Below are 18,716 nucleotides of genomic sequence, written 5' to 3'. Positions count from 1 at the left end.
GTGCTTTACACTGGGCGTGTGGGCGGAATTCAAAATGTTCACAATGCGGCTCTAACGGGAATTGTGTCTTCTCCTTTTCTATAGAGTTTAAGGGTCGCGGAACGTATTTCTCGTATAGAATACAAGGGAAAGGCAGCGAAGTATCTCGGGAAACCAAACAATCCACCATTTCACACGAAGTCTAGCTTAAAAGCTAATAGCTAACGCCTAAGGTTAGCTATGGAGGAGAGGAAGGAGGAGAGAGAAGCGGAGATCCAGGAGCACGGCCCCGAACACTGGTTCTCCAAGTGGGAACGGCAGTGCTTAGCAGAGGCCGAACAGCGTGATCCAACCGAGGAGGAGACGGAACAAAGTCAGCAGCAACTGTGGCACCTCTTTCAGAACTCCGCTACCGCGGTAGCACAGCTCTACAAAGGTTCGTACCACCGACACCGAAGTTGAAGTTAAGCTAGCTAGCTGTCCTAGCCGATGCTAACGAAAGCTAATCCTGCTAGCTAACGTTATCACTGGGCGGAGAGAGACACAAAGGGCACTGGCTAGGTTAGCTTGGCTAGGTTAGCTTTGCCCTCACAGCGGTGTGTGTGTGTCAACGGTCGTGTAGGAAGACACCAAAATGTGTATTTTTTTCAAATCGTGCATCAGATCGGTAGATCTCTCCTCGATATCGTGACCCTGTTTTGTAGCTAGTTAGCCACGAAAGAGCTAACGTGATCCTGCTGACAACGCTAGCAGCAGCTAACAGCCGGTCACAGTGTCAGTATGTGGGACAACAGAGCTGAATCTGGCCCAGTGGCCTGAGTTGTCAGAGGTCCTCCGGGGCTAAACGGATTGATCAGTGGCCGGGCCAGCTGGCCCACACAGCGCTGGCTGACCCGGCGGCGTGTGTTTCTTTTTACTCCTTCCACCACATTTATTATCCCCTGCTTGCACACAACATGGCTCACACTAAAAAAAATGTTTTTGTCCACCGTTAACAGTTACCTAGCTCGTCAAAATGGCGATACACAGGGAGGAGTTTGCCGACTGAAAACAACTCGTTTGTTGACGGTCAAACGCGTTGATACTTGAACGTCGCAGTGGTGTTTTAGCTTGTCATAAGTAACCTTTAAATATGTTTTGTTGCTACACAGAGACAGGGGGGCCTTCTGCTGTTCACTGCATTGTTGCAATTGTCCATGACAAAATGGCGAAAGGATTAAAAAAAAAGTATAGAAGTAAAATCTACGCCTGTCAGCATTTGCTATTAGCACACAACCAAACTGGAAATAAGCCTGGGCCCCGTTTTAATAAGTCAGTTGTTTTAAATAGTGGCACCGTGGTTGGTTAATGAAGATCAGTAAGTCATTTATTGGGAGAAACACTTTGCTTAAGATGGCTTTGTTCGTTGTTTTGCCAGATAGTTCATGGTTCCCATTAAAGCTGTCCTTAATTTTGCAACTACTTCACAAGCACAGTCATTATTTCTCAATTGGTTTAGAAATCCTGCACTAAGGCTGCCTCCACTGTGTGTTCAGACTGTGCCCACAGCTGCATCCTTGCAAAGCAAAATTCAACATCAGTCGAGGAGGCCATATGGACGGGAAACCATATGGCCAGCTTCTGTAGATTAGATGTAAGGATTTGCGGTATAATCAAATGTGTGTGAGGATGATTGGTGGTGAAGCGCTGGTGAGGCCCTGAGCCTTTGTACTTGTACTTTTATGTTATTGGGAACGTTAGCTGGAGTTACTGATTCTTTGTTTAAGCTGCCTTTTCTTTTTTCTTCTCACATCTCTGTTCTGTGGCGTTACTGTACTCATACAGACCACTTCAATTATATTTGATGCTGTGAAGCTGTGAAAGGAGTTTGAAAGTGATTGCCTCTAATAACGCCACCCGCCAGTTATTTTTCTCTACGCACGAAAGCCCATTTCCAACTGCTGTGAAGAAATACGAGCCGGGGAAGGGGAGTGTGGGATTTTGCAGCAACAATGACATTGTAATCTTATCATCAGAACCCGACTAACTTCTTAAATTTGATTTTCAGATCGAGTATGTCAGCAGCAGGGACTTTCTCTCTGGGTGCCCTTCCAGAATGCTGCCACAGCTGTAACTAACCTGTACAAAGGCAAGTATTACGCCTCATTGACTATTGCTCATCTTGTGATTGACTCTCCGTTTAGGTTTTGTTTAGTATGTCTGTTTGTAAATGAGGTTGTTGCAGATGAACTTTGGTTGTGTCCAGATTTTCTAAAAATAAAACATTTGTCCTTTTTTTTTGTTTTCAGAGAGTATGGAGGCTCACCAGCGGAGCCATGACCTGGGCATCCACTTGGGTTACCAGCGTAGGAATAAGGATGTGATTGCATGGGTTAAGAAACGCAGAAGAACTATCAGGCGCGAGGACCTCATCAGCTTCCTGTGTGGCAAAGTACCACCTCCACGGACAGCTCGTGCCCCACCCAGAGTTGCCATGGTGTCCGCGAGCCGGCCATCAGCCCCAGAGACCGGCAGCTCAGTGGAGACTGACCTGCAGCCTTTCAGGGAGGCCATAGCGCTGCACGGTAAGTCAAAATGCCATATTCAGCAGCAAGGTGTTGCATTGTGTAAGATGTTAGATTTTATTCAAGTGAACATGTCCTAACATTTTCCCCTTTTTCACTCCAGGCCTTAGTGGTGCCATGGCAAGCATTTCTGTGCGTTCTGGTCCTCCTGGTTCCCCGACTCACCCTGCCCAGTCCCTCAGTCGTCGCAGGAATGGTCTTCACGACGTGGACCTCAACACCTTCATCGCGGAGGAGATGGCACTTCACTTGGATTCCACAGCCAACCGTAAACGAGGCCCCGCCCCCTGTAGTGATGTCATCACAGACTCGCCTACTCATAAACGTAACAGGATGCTCTGAACTTTTCCTACGCCACTAATCCCTCCTCTGTCCTCTCCTCGGTGGCCGACTGGACAGCTGATGAGGACTGATGCCTTGGCCAACCATTGAAATCTTCCTCCTTTTCATCTTAGTTGCAATGCTACAAATAAAAGAACTTAACTATTACCAACTTGACACATTTCTCCCCCTTTATTTTTCTTTCGTCCCCCTCTGTTGTCTCACTTATCCGCTCCAGAGAAGTGTTCTGTTGTTTTTCCAGAGAAATATTCGTTCCTGTTTAGTTGCCCTCAGTAGATCTGATACCTAAGTGAGCACACGTGACACTCGAAATCATTATATTGCAGAATGTTGCGTTTAGACTTTGTTTATTTGGCTGGGCGCCTTCGTGCTTCACATCCGCTAATCAGACGAGTCGGGCTGTTGCTTACTGTTTGCAGTTCTCCTTCCCTCACTGTCGAGCGTACTTTCCCCCCTCCTCCTCTGTGGAGTGCTGGCCAAACCAGACTGGACTGAAACCTGCACTCTTCAGGAGTTTGAACCACCTCCCTGCCGTGTGGCTTGACTCAAAAAGCTTGTCAGCGTGTGTTTCTCATTCTGCTGCTGCTTTGTGTGTTTGCGTTTCTGACAGCAGAACTGCCACTTACTGTGTTGTACTTGTCTTTGCCTTTGAGAAAGCTGCTACAGTATCTCTGGTTTTTGTGCAACGGTGAGTGAGTGAATGGGTGTGTGTGTGTGTGTGTGAATGTGTGTGTTTGTGGATGTGGATGCAGGGTTCTGGCAAATCCAGCACCCACTTGAACAAGTTATTTCCTGTTTTACTTAAATTCATCCTATGTTTTCCTTAGTTGCTCCTTGCAGCCTAAACCAGGGTTTTATCACAAAGCAGGTCTGTCAGTGTCCACAGATGTCACATGTCGACACTGTGAGTAGCGGTGAGGTAATAAAAGATGGTAAAGGAAGTTGTATTTTCGACAAAGATTTTCTTTGCCTAAGTAACCTTACCCTGCATTGTTAATTTGCCGAAACACGTGTAACCCATAGTATTGTCGTGTTTACAATTAATCCATTCGCACTGTTTCCCTCTCAGCATCATGACTGGCTGAGTACAGGTTCTTGCATTCTTTGCTGAAAAAGCAGTCACAGTGTTTCAAAGCTTGCATTTACCTAATTAATGTTTACATTTGCCCCGTTGACAAAAACATAAAGTGTTGCATTGTCATCTTTTCGTCTCTTGTACTGAAAGAGTCACAACACTTATGATTTCAGCTTTAAACCTTAAATGACAAGGGGGGGGGGGTGTCTGATGGAGAAGGGAGGCTGTGATATTTTATTTTGTTTAGCCAACTCAATGATGGGCGTGATGGTTCAGCGAGGCTGTGGGGCTCTTGTTTTGCAAATTTCACACTGCTTTGTGATACAATCTTGTGTAGTGTGTGTAAATAACATGTAGGTGCTGTTATATGTGGTACATATTGTAAAAAGAAGTGCAAATCCATCGGGATGTCCATGTACAATTCTGACATTAAAGAAAATACAAGCGTTTACCCAAGATGTCTCAGCGTTTTCCCTCCCGGCTGTGTTTGATGTTTTCTGCACTCTTTTGCTTCACCTGCTTGCCGTGGTCTTATTTCAGTGCCGGGTAATCTTGACTCTCAAACGTAGTATTTCTATGAATTGCCGCGGGTGAGCTACAAGAAAGGAAGGATAAAGGGTGCAGTGAAGTGGAAAAAAAAAGACTTTCAGCTATATTATCAATTTCAGAGCTGGCTCGGTTAACATGCTATTAATCATCTCAAGCATGAAGGAGCGAGACGTGCAGTCACTCTGCCATCAATCACCACGGCTCCAACCATCAAGGAACGACCAGAGTCGCTCTATTTCTAACTTTGTTATTTTCCTGTGCAGCAGAGTTCAGCGAGAGAAGGATGTCAACAAACTTTGAGGCCATTGCGCAGTTCAGTCTGTCAACACATGGGGGCGACACAGACTACTTTGTCCTGCTTTCCCTCTCACATCTCAAAAGAAACCCTGTGATGCTAAAAAACACTGACAGCAACCTGCACTGGCATGTTAATTAATGAATTAGAAATACTGAACATTCAAACCATATTTATGATCTTTGAACAGTTAGCTGTAAACCTCTCCCGGCTAGAGTTTCACTTCCAAACAGATCATTCAAAGGATTATTTCTTCACGGGGAGTTTTGCTCAAGTGCAAAATCAGGAAACAGAATATCGGAGGGGTCAAAGAGAAGCGCTCACAGACAGTGAAGAAAACTAAGACGTACCAGCCATTATGACAAAATTATTCAGATTGTAGCATTTCAGATGTCATCTGAGATGACTCATTGCATTAGTGAGCAGTTGTTGTCACACTGATGAGTAATTAGAGGTAGTTATGTACTTCACCCAGGCAGCGACACCTTTTAAAGCTAAAAACAGTTCATATGATAAGGACAGACCTGCTGTGGCGAGGATATCAGACAGCTTTAAAGGCTCATGACCTCTGCTGAGAAGGATATGTCAACAACAATCAGACTTTAATATAATTTGCTGGAGATCAGACCAGGAGGGGGTTTTGCATAAGTGTGGCACCAAAAAGAAAAAAAAAAAACATCGAACCACGAGACCTCGAAGCAAAACCATTTTTCTCTTTCCACACCTCTCTGTCCAAATAGGCCACAACCATTTCCACCTACACAGATATTCTCACACTTCTTTTTACTAACTCCTACGAATTTCATCCAATCTTTACCAAATTTGGTCCAGAGAGCCTCCAGGATCACTCTGCAGAAAGGTGATTAATTTGAGCAGTTCTCTTGTAACTGCGTTGCCAGGTTTTGGGCTTCTCTGGCGGAAGTGTTCAAATTGAGGTGACGTGTGCTCATCCCACCTCTGATGACACTTGTCGTTAACGGTGCACAGCAGCAACGCCATCACTTTCACTGTCCTTTATTTAGCAGTCACGAGTCTGACAATACAGATTTTGCAAAACTCATCCTTGGAGTTGAGGAAGTGCACAAAAAAAAACAAAAAACCAAAACCAAAAACCCCAAGCAGCTTGTCTGTCTGATCCCAATCTGTCTTTCTTTTCTTTTCCCTAAAATAACAAATGTATAACATGGTGCAGTCTGTGTAGATGTATGAGACGTCCTGTTTCTCTCTGGTTTTATGGTCTTTGATGAAAAGCAAAATGTATGATTTATTAAGGGACTGTAGCAAAATGACTCGGATGGGGAGGGGACGGCTTTACAAGACTCTCCTCAGTACCTCAAAATAATGTGACAGCTAAATATTACAAAAAAAAAAGAAAAAAAGAGGCAAAGTACAACGAATTTTAAAATGTTACACAAAACTTTAGACCTCACTGACTTAATGGAGTAATAATTCACCGTTGTGTACAGCAGACGTGAAATTGAGAAGTGGGCTGACAAATGAAGTGAGCGTGGTGCATAGAAATGAAATATAAATCCTGGATGAGAAAAAAAAAAATGAAGACCCTCTCCTGCTCTTTGCAAGAAAAAAAAAAATAAATTATGACAACCTTCCCTTCAGCTAGAAGAAAAAAAAAATAAATTATAACACCCGTTCCCTTTCCTGACCCCTCCTCGCCCCCAATTAACTTTCATCCAGTCACTAAAATAAGCGAAAAACGGTGTTTCCCCCTCGCACGGCAGAAGTAGTTGCAGGCGTTTGGTTCCACGTCTCTCTCTAATCTGACAGCCGGTTTGACCTCAGTGAAAGCACACACACACACACACACACACACACACACACACATACACACACACACACACACACACACTCAAACACACACACCACAGCTCCTGGAAGCTAAGCACTGCTGTCTACCTCCTCTAAATCACTGCAGAAGATCCACCGCACATAAAGACTGTAAAGGAGGTTGCCACAGTCTTTTGATGTGCGGGAGGAAGAGCTACCGGGTCAACAGTAGCTACTCTTTGCCTGAACTTTTTTTTTTCCGGGCTCCCCTCCCCTCAAGTGAACGCCAACCATTTGATCTCCTGACTGCACTGGTCCATCACCACAGAGGAAGATAAAGAACTGTACTGTCACATCCAGCGAGAATATCTGCTTTTTTTTCTCCTTCCTTTTTTTTTTCCCCTTTCTTTTTTTCTTCCCTTCCCTCTGCTAACACTGCACGGTTGTTTTTGTTTCATCATGTATCTGAAGGCTCTAAAGGCTGCGATTTGATGGAACCATAGAAGAGGAGCAGAGCTGACCGCAAGCTGTTTCACACTTCAAAAAGAAGCACTGTGTGTGTGTGTGTGTGTGTGTGTGTGTGTGTGTGTGTGTGTGAGGAGAGAGAGAGAGAGAGAGAGAGACATGACGAGAAGCAACAAGTGTCTGAATGTTCCAGAAAACCCCTCGAAGATGGCCATCTGGGCTGCGCTGCCATCAACTAACTAACTCTCTCTCTCTCTCACACACACACACTCATAAACACACAGCACACACATAAAAGGTGTCTCCTCGGATGCCGTCTGGTCTGAAAGAGAGACTTGGTGGTGTGTTTTGTGAACCATTACGGACACACACACACACACACACACACACACACACACACACACACACACACACACCAAACGTCCGTTTCGTCACAGCAATTGTGTGTCTGTGTGGGCTTGACCATTAGGGAGACTTCAGTGGCAGACAGCTGGCGGTCAATGATGCACTAGTTGTCCCCCGTGTGCATGTGCGGACGCGCGCCGACGTACGCGGCGCACACACAATGGTTAGTGTTAATTGCCGCGCCAGGTTGCGTTAATTGATAGAGGACAGCATGCTTATACACTCACACACACACACACACAGAGCCACATTAACACATTAGCACATGCACATAAACAGAAGCCAATCAGGCAGACTGAGAACGCGTCCCCAGAGAGATGGAGCAGCCGGAGCGCAGGGAGATGGAGAGGTGGTGGTGGAGGAGACGGATGGAGGGAGGAGGAGGAGAGGAGGAGGAGGAGGTGGTGGTGGAGGTGGGGAGGGAGAAGAGAGGTTAAACACTCCCCGGAGACGGCTGCTAGTCAGGGGCTCTTAGTTTTGTGCACATAGGCTACGGTAGGTGAGCGGCGCGTGGCGTGCATTGAAAAACACCAGGGTCTGAGGGATTGTCTCCTATTTTTGGTTCTGCTGTGTTTTTGTGAATGTTCCTCTTCTTCAAAACGCGCCCCCCCCATCCCTCCATCCCCTCCTCTCCTCCTCCTCCCTTCTCTCCTCACAAACATAAACATGCTTAGACACACACACACACACACACACACACACACACACACACACACACACACACACACACCAGATCTTCAGAGCTCCCTGCGCACCAGCATGTCCCTGTCTTCCACAAATGCCATGAAAAAAAAAAACCCCACGAGCTGATCACCATAGCAACACGTTATATATCTTCCAGCAATATTTATCCAACCCAGAGAGGAGGGGTTGTGGTGCTGGTGCTGGTGCTGGTGGAGGGTGGATGGAGGATGGAGAGGGGAGGTAGAGGTGGTGGTGGTGGTGGTGATGATGGTGTGTGTGTGTGTGTGTGTGTGTGTGTGTGTGTGTGTGTGTGTGTGAGGGGGGGTCGTGATGCAACTCCTCCAGAAATCAAACGGTCATTACAGCAGAGGGGGGTTGCGGTTCAGTCGTGCGGCCACAGGGCGGCAGCAGCGTCCAGCGCACCTGAAGACCAGTGTCTCTCAGTCATGTGCCGAGCCCGGCTTACAGGCGTCAGGTTTTCACCCCAACCAAACACTACACCAGCTTATTTCACTTTTTTCTTTTTTTTATTTTCTTTATCAGAAAGGGTGCCGATGAGTGAAATTGGCTTTCGTGGTTCGAGCGTCGGTCTGCGAGCGTCCCCGTAAAGGCACATGAGTGACAACCACTCGACTAGACAAGCAAAAAAAAAAAGAAAAAAAAGAGATGAAGCGGTCCCATCCTTCACGAGCAAACACCTACCAGTTGGATGCTGGGGCGTGCGTTAGAGGATGGAGGGGAAGAAAAAAATGATTGAAGAAGAGAAAAAGAAAAAAAATGAATGGTGGGGCAGAAAGGGAGCAGGAATGATTGCGAGGTCCCCCTCCTCCCCAAGCATGAGGATTAGATGTTGTGCTGCTGGCTGCAGATGGGTTTGGGCTTGATTCTGTATGCGTGTGCACAGTGTGTAATGTGTCAGTGTGTGTGTGTGTGTGTGTGTGTTTGCTTGTGTGGGTTTATTTTTTGGGCTCAGGAAGCAGGTTAAGCAAGGAGGAGGGGGGGGGAGAGAGAGAGAAGCGAGAAGAAAAGGAGGGAGAGGGGAGTGAGGAGGAGGAGGAGGAGGAGGATGAGAGGAGGGAACAGGATGAAAGGATGTAGGTGAGTCTAGGAGGAGAGGAGGCCTAAATCCTCAGTGAGCTCCTGGGAGAGAGCAAGGAGAGACATGGAGAGACTAATGATGTGAGAAAAGGGGGGAAAGGTAGAAAGACAGAAGAAAAACAGGAAGAGACTGACAGAGAGAGAGAGAGAGAGTGTGTGTGTGTGTGTGTGTGTGTGTGTGTGTGTGTGTGTGTGAGCGAGAGACATATAGACAGGAAGGGGAGGCAAAAAAAAAAAAGTGTAAGTGCAGCACAAGTCTCCTTGCTCACAGGTTTATATAGAAAAACCCAACAGGACCTGACAAGAGTCTGATAGGATCAGCTCCTCTACGTGTTCACTCACTCATACACACCTACGCTCGTGCCCTCACACACACACTCACAGTCCCACTTGCCCTCTCTTCAGCACAGCTCCACTTTTTACAATATTCCGCGCTTGAAGTGATATTTCGTTTTGGTACATTTTGAATTTTTCAGCAGGCTTTACCCGGTGTGACTCTGTGAGCCATTAGCCTTCGACAGCCGTCCGACCCGTACAGTACCTCTGTGGGTCGATCGCTCAAACTCGGGGCCCTCACCGGACTCGCCTCGCTATTAGCCTGAAAAAGTGAGCCTGCAAAACAGAAAATGTTGCTCTCAGCCCCAGTAGTTTTAAACCATCACCTTGTTGTGCTTTTTTTCTTTTTCTCTCCTGGGAGTCAAGGGCATGGAGCAGTGTGCAGATGATTGGTGAGTGCTCGTGGAAAATAGACAACATTTGGCTAATGGATTAATCATGGAAGTAATTTGACAAAAACACCATTCTGCACAAACGTCTTTTACAGGCTTTTAGCTGCACGGTAAGCCTGGTGTCTTTTTGTTTAGTTTGTGACTTTGTAATGTCCTCGGTGGTTTTAAATCAGAATAAAACTTGCTTAATTTTTGGCTTGTCATATGCGAGGAATTACTACTTCTCTTAGTTTTACGTCATTGTCTTCTTTAATCATTTTTGGCATGTTTTTTTTCGCCCCATGCTGGATAGACAACAGCTGACGGATGACAGGAAATGTGGGAGGAGAGAGATGGGAAACTGAAGGCGTTGTGCCTAATGGTCAGCGCCGCCAACCCCGAGACCGCCAGGACCTGTCGTTTTATATCACTGTAGATTGAGGGGTTGGTCAAAAAAAAAAAAAAAAGGCTGGCCGTTCGAAGACGTTTCTTCAGCTCTTAGAACCAGTGATGGACAGTTTTCTGTTCTACATTGATTGATGAAATGATTTAAAAAAAACAATCAAGTAATCGATAAATGTAAAGCAGCTACATGCAATGTGAGAGGTGTTGCTTGTAGCAGTGACACTAAGAAAACATCCCCACCCAACCTCCTCAGCTCTACAGCCTTTTAGACTCTTTCAGCTTATTGTTTTGGTTTTAAAACCCACAACTTTTTTCTTTTTTTTTTTGGTTTTTATTCGCTCTCACTGCTCTCATCAACCTCATTTCCTGCAGCTCTAAAAACCTACTTTACACCACTACACGCACCAGAACAGCAAACAAACAAAATGTGCGGACTAATTGGTGAAGACACTGGAGCATTAAGCTGTTGAACACTCGAACATTTTCCTCAGGAGTCACAGGAGAAATACTGGATGGGATATTGGATTTCATTTGAAATTTGTTCGCGTGTAGTTTCATCTGATTTTTTTCTGATCGGCGTGCCAAGAAGCACGTCTGCCACTGCACAACCCAAACAGGTAGAGGGATTGTTTTCCCCAGGTAACAGTGAAACCACTGTAATAACTGTGGAAAGTTAAAGTTACCTCAGTTGATGGAGAAGGCAAAGGAGGCGAAGAGGGAGAGTGAGCGTGAGGTGTTCGCTTGATGGAGAGCGCTGGTGTTGCGTCAAAGTCTGTTCCCCCGCTGATATGTGTTTCCCCCCCTTCACCACTGGGACTTGAGACACTTCAGAACCAAAAGCATTCTTTCTGCTACATCAGTACATAACAAAACTGCCTACTGAGGCCTATTCCGAGTACTCAAATCAAGGTTTCCAAGTCTAAATGTCAGATTTTCCTGTTTTTTTTTGTTGCTTTGGACAGTAGCCTAGTTGCTAGCAGTGGCCATGGTGGAAAAGGCTATTTTCTGCTTTAACATTCATCAGGTCACCAGCAACATGGCTGGAAGCTAAAGATGTCGGAATGCACTAAAGTGAGGAAGCACTTAAATGTCAAATTTAGGAAAGTCCTGCTTTCATGGAGAAGGGAGAGACCCAACAGGCATAAGCCAAAACACGTTTGCACAATCTTACCTCAAACATAATTACACAAACTCTCGTCCTATCCCTGCGTGAAGTGGGTTAGATTGTTGGATTTGAAAACGTCGGACCATCCGACGAGCTCTTCAGCTGAAGCACACCGACTCCTGAATGTTGCTCAGTTTCTGCAGTTTTTTCTGTTCCCTCTTTTGCCAGAAACTTTATGCGTTGTTGACATTTCAGTGTTGTGTTTTTGCAAGTGATCATCATATCGGACGGCTCTGAAGGAAGCTTATTATGACCCATTATGACCCTTGTGATTAGGTGACATCTAGTGGTTGTAGTGATTATTATGACAGCAAAGGAGGAAGTGAAGGGAAGTTGTTTAAAGAACTAAATGGAGGTCTGTGTGGATGGAAGTACGGGACTTTCATACTGTTAGAGTACAGCGTGAAACCAAACGTCAGCGGCGAGTTCTTTCAAGTCACTGACGAAAAGAAGCTACGTCATGTACGTTTGGGACCGAACTTAATTATTTGAACCCAAACGACGATGTTTTCCTAAACCTAACCAAACTCTAATCGTACAGCCACAGTAATACCTACTCAGTCGTTCGGGTATTAGGATGAGCTGTGTTTTTGGCCTTCTCTGCTGTCCCTAAGTGGCCAGAAAAAAAAAATAAAAAATCCCACATGTTGAGTGAGACTGTCCAGCTGAGACTCTAAGCCTATATGAGATGAAGAGAATTCAACACTAAGGTTTGATCTGAGAAAAGGTCCAGTGCAGGAGGAGCCTTATAACACCAGAGAAGTACAAAATAATAATAAAAAAAAATATCCCGGAAATCCTTTTGGTGACTCAGGATGAGGAGGCAGATCAGTGACCTGCCGGTGCCCAGCAGGTAGAGGAACCCAGCGCAAGATTACTGTCTGAAGGCGGGAGGGTGATTTTCAGGAACCGCTAAACCTGATAGACATATAATTTGGGAGGTAGAACTTGAATATTCGAGAGAGTCTGAGTCAGTGTCCTCAGCGGAGGTCAGTAAGAAAGCTTGTTAGTGGGAAAGGGCATAATTTTCATTTCAGCATCGGAGGAGATTTCTAGGGGGAAATGCTCGAGCCACTACAATTATATTCTTCAGCGATGAGAGCACTGTGCTCTTAATGGGATACTATTCATGTGCGTAATATACTGCTTATACTCTACGTCTGGTACTTAACGTGACATACTGACCTTAACGGTGAACTCGGACTGAGGCGAATGTTAATTGAAATTCTGACTAACGCGGCAGCAGTGGACATGTGGGAATACGTGCCACACTCAATGAAGAAAAATAAATCTCCTTAATTAAACAGGAGATAAGACAAAGCTGTTGTTCTCTGTAGAGTCGCAGAGGAGTTTGGAACGTTTTTCCATTGTGCACAGGTTAAAAGAGGTGAGATACAGTACAGTGCGTTGTGCTTTGGACGGAGCCGGGCTGACCGTTTAAAGCTTGGCTGACCTCGTCATCACTCCAGCTCCGTACTTATGTTGGTCTTTTCACACAACCTGTGTAAAGAGAACAGATCTATACATCCTGTACCGTTTAAGAATTCCTTAAGAAAACTGAATGAGCTGTCTGTTGTAAAGAAAAATTGTTAAAGCAGATATAATCAATACTTTTTCTCATAACCATGCGTCGCTGACAATGTAAAGCGTGTTTCTTGTATTGATGTGCCTTTTCAGCTCATTGCTAATCTGCCGACTTTACAGGGTGTTTTTTTCCTGCAGCAGCAGGCGTCTCTCCTCAGCTGTACTCTACATGTCCTGCAGCAAACACAAACTGTTAGCAACTAACTGATAAACATACCCGAGCATTTAGCAGCTACAGAGCCAGATATTTATCTCAGGAATTGATAAGAGAATAGAAAAAGAGTTAAAAGAGAGGCCAAGTGAAGAAAAAAAAGGTAGCATATGATGATGTTTCAGGAATGAAAACCAGCTGTCAGTGTAACACAACAATATCCTCGTCCTGTCCAGTCTTCCTCCTTCCTTTCCTTTCCGGTTTCTTGAAAAGACATTCGTGGTGATGCCGTGGATTCACTTGACCCTTGGTAGCCGAGTTTTCACCAGCAATTTTCCCTGAAATTTACTCAAGTCAGTTGTCAGCAGAAGAAGAAGAGGGCTAGCAGCCAGCAGCCCCCCTCTGTTGGCCAAAGCAAGCCTAGCAGGTCTAACTTGATGATGGGCTCTGCTGCCCGCTGTTGTGCCGCGTAAAATGTTTTACGTTTTACAGATATGATATGTAAGAATTCTGCATTGTGATATCTAAAAACGGCCTATCCCACACCTCAACCCATAAAGCAATGTTACAGGACCTAACAACAGTAAGGTTTTGTCTTCAGCATCTTATAGGAGGAAAAAATACAACATCCATACATGAAAAGGTGTCTGTCATCCTGTCTGTCCTACCGACTCCTTCTCACACTTCTGCTTGAAAAACAGCATCTGTCCCCACCGGCAGAGCCAGGCGGCTCCTGTAGTAGGATGGATGTGATTATGTGACGCAATTCAGAGCAAAAAAACTTGTTTTGTTGTAGTTTCTGTCTCTGGCAAAAAAAACCAGTGGCTGTCAGCCCTCCTGACCCAAACTTCCCCCAGAGAACAGCATCCTGACTGAGAGCTGGACAAGATCTGCTGTTTACTATGGCAACAAAACATGATGTTGTCACTCTCCAAAATTCATGGTGGGTCAGGATCTCAATCACAACACATCAAGACAGCCAATGAGTTTAGATTAACAGTACCATCATGCCTCTTCTTGCTCTGTAACGGCGGCATGCTGTATGAAATGACGCATTAGAGCGTCTTTAAGCCGGTGCTGCCTGGCTCACTGTGAACGAACAAAGGCGCTGTAAAGGTGAGCCTTCTTTGCAGAGGCAATTCAGTGTCTCTGTTTGAAAAGGGCTTTAGAAACGCACAGCAGTCCACCTCCAGCGCTGCGTCCAAATTTTAATATAATGTCCTTGGCATCCACCGTTATCTGTCAGCCGCTGTAGGGATGAAACTCTCTGTAAGGAACGTACCAGTCTGCCGTGTGAACGACCATCATGTGTGAACTGGTGGCTGCAGACTCTCTGTCTGTCTGTCTGTTTCTCTCTCTCTCACACGTTTGAGGAGAGGTGAGATTGTCACGGACACTCCATAGAGTTAATTGAGTGGGATAAATGATTTATATGAAATATTAGGCGTGACAAGTCTCCTTGCCTCCTTATGAAATTACACCTGTGGGAAGTGGAGGGTGCGGGGGGGAAGGATGAGATTCATCCTGACACGCTGTTGTGCTTAAAGAATAAGTTATTCATTTTTCAAACCTATACCTACTCGTATACCTTTATGTAGAGTTACTGGTCACTGTTGTCATTCATCCTCTCCATGGCTGTGAAGAGACTGTGACTCCCAGTGGAAGAGAAGGACGACACAACAGGACAAAAAGTTACTGCTAAATTTCAAGATGTCCAAGATGGCTGAAGTTTACAGTGTATATTACAAAGAATGAGGACTGTGGATTTTGTGCTTGATCTCTTGATTTAAGTGGCGAGTGGGGACAGGGGGATGTTTTGTACAAATAGCTGTTATTATGTCATTTTACAGACTGCATATTCTGCCAGCCTTCCATCCCACATCGTGTTTTGGTTTGTTTTTAAAGCAGTTCAGCAATGATGTATGCAAAGTGAAGTCCATCAATCTGACAGCTGTTTGGATTGCTAATTATTCCACAATGAAATAACAACACGGCACAACTGGAAGCTTGTTCATGTTCTGCATGAAAACACTTAAAGCTGCTGTAAGTTTTATATTGTTGTTAGATTGTGGTGATGTAGAGAGGAGCGAGGGGACTGCTAACTACACGATGGACAGGAATTTCGCTAAAACTACGAAGCTTGCGGCAGCTTTAAGGTCGTAACTTCGAACACAATGTAACGTAAAGTTCAAGCTCCATCTTTGAGTCGCTTAACGTGTGTTGAGAGAGAACGACAGCCGTGCATGCAAATCATGCTGCTGGAAACAGGGCTCACGTGAAATGCAGAATCCATAAGCTAACCAGACTCAAACCAACTACTTAGCATCACAAAAAGGTTCAATTATAGCACATTGTGACACATAGATCGTACAGAGGGCACAATTATTGTACAAATTCAATAATTATAGGACAGCTGGCAACGCTGTTTTCAACGTGGAGTTGATTTCAGGAGTGTTTTCTTCGCTCTGTCAGACGTGGATGGTGGTCCCTGTTTTGAAAAAGGAGCCTGAGGTCCAACTATATTGAGGTTTTACACTGCAGAGGGCTGATGCCGTAGTCATCCACCACATGAGAGAAGCTGCTCAGCTTCTTTTCAGATCAGCAGCCTTTTCTTGGTGAAACCCTCTTCAGAATTGATTGAAAAGGCAGTTATCCAGTCTATTCACACTACAGATTTATTATGTCTAATAGTGTGAACTGTGATTGAAGTGTGGAGACATTAGTTTGTGAAGCACTTTGAGCGCTGCCTATTTTTATACCTGTGCACACCTGGATAATCACTGCAGAAAGCAGCCGTGGCTGTCGGCATGCGGCGGTGGTTTTGGAAAGTTTAAAAATAAGGGGATGCAGGAAAAAAACAACCCTCCTGTCCAAACAGCTGAAGAGCTTTTCATGTCTTTTCATGTTGACTCAGGAGACACCATGTTGAATCTGTTCTGACCACAGAGCCGTGGACCAACAGCTTTTTCCCCTCACACAGATAACAGACGAGTTCAGGGAATTTGATAATCCCGTGTAAATGTGTTTTGTGGATTTAATAACGGCTTATCCCTGTTTTCCCCCAGGGGTCCTGTCAGAGGTGCTGCGGGAGCGTGAGGTGCCAGGGTCACAGCTATGAGCCTTCAGCCCTTTAACCCCTCGGGGGAGAGAAAGCAGCATTCGCTCTCCTGGCATCAAATCAATCCTAAACCCTGGAATCCCACAGGAGCGTCTGCAAGGAGCTGGAGGAAGTTTTCAGGGGAAGTTGCTCAGAGGAAGTCACGCAGGCAACTCCGGCCAGGATGAATGTCTAGAAAGTGGATAGGTGGCTGCATGGAAGATTAACCTTACAGCTACATGATGGGGATTTCTGATTGTCTAACTCAGTAACTCTTCTTTCAAAAGTAAAATACAGTCATATATGTTGCTTTGTCACACCGAGAGGAGAAAAAGGGTGACCCAAACGTAAGGACAGACAGGATGAAGGCCGGAACAAGCAAACACAACAGATGTCTCTTGAGCGACCGAGCTGATGACTGGACTTAAATACAAACTAAAATAACGAGGGGACGAGGTGCAGGTGGAGAGAGGCGGAGGAACACAGGTGAGGGGGAAACAAGAGAGCAGGTAAGGAGCTGATAAGATGGGAAAAAAACCACAAGGAACAGGGCTGATGAGGCTGACGTGAGACAGGTGTGGATGGAAAATCAGGCACAGGGGAACAGGAAATGATGACAAGTGAGGATGAATCTACAAAATAAAACAGGAAATTGATGAAACTGCCTGATATGCACAGATATTAAAAGTTTTCTGAAGAATACAACGCAGAATAAAATGCCTGAGTTCCATGATGATCATCTTAGACAATAACATTTATTTAGCTTTCCTCCATAGTGACATATTGTCACAAGTGTTTGCCAAACATATTTTAAAGGATCATTCCAAAAATAATGTGTATGTCAGCTGATATATATATATATATATATATATATATATATATATATATATATATATATATATATATATATCAAACATCTACTATCTGTCAGACTCTAGTTTATACATATTTAATGACCTTGTTTACAATCAGTTCTGGGCTGAAAAGCTTTCAGATTAGTTCTGAAACAAACCCGCGCTCCGTGCCGTGTTGGTGGGAGCCCACCTTTAATTACTCAGCGGGGTTCTTCTCTAATGGTTATACAAAGGCTTTTGTGCCGCGCCGCAGCCCGAATTATGAATTCAGAATACGTAAGTGAGTCTCACAATGCAGCATTATAGCGATGATCTCCTTATTTATAGCTAATGTTTCTGACCTCAAAGCCCGTCGAACCTTCCAAAGACTTCAGTGAAAGAGGGACGGCTGCTCTCCGTTGACTTTAACGCTCTCCTGAAAACGTGGCGTAAAGCGATGTACCACTTTAATACAAGTGTACGTGACTTATCCGTAATTCATGCATTATTAAGTACAAGACTCAGCATGAATTAATGTATGAATAAATTCATGACGTATGAGCTCAAGAGAGGTCCATGCTAATTAGGGAGTGGAGTTGTACTTGGCACAAAAATCTAACGTCGGATTATTAACTAACACGAGCAACTGGTACGTCCATTAACCTGTCGGGTCAAACGAGCCCTCGGCGTCGCTTCACGCTTACTTGTGAGGTTGCAAGTCACATATTTGGTTGAATTTTAAGTCCTCGTATTTGTTATTCCAGTCTGACTTAACCGTGCAGCGATTGATTCGGACATGTACATCAATTACAGCAGCCTGGATCTCCTCCGAGACCACAGCACTTCTTTTTCAGTCATCTCACACACACACAAACACACACACACACACACACACTCTTGCCCAACTCCTCCTCCGCCTTCTCCTGTCAAACTACTCTCTGGATCTGCAGTGGAGAAAAAAATTATAGCTGTCCAAACAACTCACTATAATATGATAATAGGGGCTGCAAATAATGATTTTCATTATCAGTTAATTTAGTTTTGAGGTTTTGGAAAATTAAAGAATATGGAGACAAGAGCCTGAATTCACACACACACACACACACACACACACACACACACACACACACAGTCTTCAGATCAAATATCACTCATCAGAGAAACGTCACAAACGAGGCTGGTTTATTCCAACATTTGGTATTTTTTCTGGACAAATGTAATTTCTGTTGGATGTGTGTAATGATACAGAAAATCAGAATCAGAATTACTGGGTTAGTCCGACTCTGATCGGATTTTTAAGATGCATGTGTACACCTTTGTCTGACTCAAATCGGACCGGATCGGATTTCTCATAGTCGGATTTAAACACCTAGATTGTTCAGTTGACAGTCACGTTACTCCTGTATGTATACGTTCCATCAGATTGGATTTGGATTTTGCGTTCTGTGCAGGCTCGAGATTTTTTTCCCGGGGCCATGAGCCAGAAATACAAGGACAGCGGCGGCAGCAGCATCTTTTTGCGTCTAGTTTGTG

The 18,716-nt window shown here is 44.8% G+C and overlaps 1 protein-coding gene across 1 annotated transcript; it reads left to right on the top strand.

Moving 5' to 3' along the window:
- Positions 1-3: 3 nt before the first annotated feature.
- On the top strand, positions 4-4,411 carry zgc:77849 (UPF0472 protein C16orf72 homolog). The gene is made up of 4 exons (XM_037104181.1): positions 4-415; positions 2,027-2,107; positions 2,268-2,543; positions 2,647-4,411. The coding sequence occupies exons 1-4, from the start codon at positions 220-222 to the stop codon at positions 2,883-2,885; spliced, it is 792 nt and encodes a 263-aa protein (XP_036960076.1). The 5' UTR covers positions 4-219; the 3' UTR covers positions 2,886-4,411.
- Positions 4,412-18,716: the final 14,305 nt, after the last annotated feature.

This window comes from Acanthopagrus latus, chromosome 1, assembly GCF_904848185.1.
Source record: "Acanthopagrus latus isolate v.2019 chromosome 1, fAcaLat1.1, whole genome shotgun sequence".
Classification (NCBI taxonomy): domain Eukaryota; kingdom Metazoa; phylum Chordata; class Actinopteri; order Spariformes; family Sparidae; genus Acanthopagrus; species Acanthopagrus latus.
Note: the sequence above shows the minus strand (reverse complement) of the source record. Positions and strands in the feature narration are given on the sequence as shown.

Coding starts and splice junctions, on each gene's coding strand:
- zgc:77849 (XM_037104181.1), top strand. CDS start 220: ATGGAGGAGAGGAAGGAGGAGAGAGAAGCGGAGATCCAGGAGCACGGC. Junction 416..2,026: donor GGTAGCACAGCTCTACAAAG/GTTCGTACCACC, acceptor TTTGATTTTCAG/ATCGAGTATGTCAGCAGCAG. Junction 2,108..2,267: donor TGTAACTAACCTGTACAAAG/GCAAGTATTACG, acceptor TTTTGTTTTCAG/AGAGTATGGAGGCTCACCAG.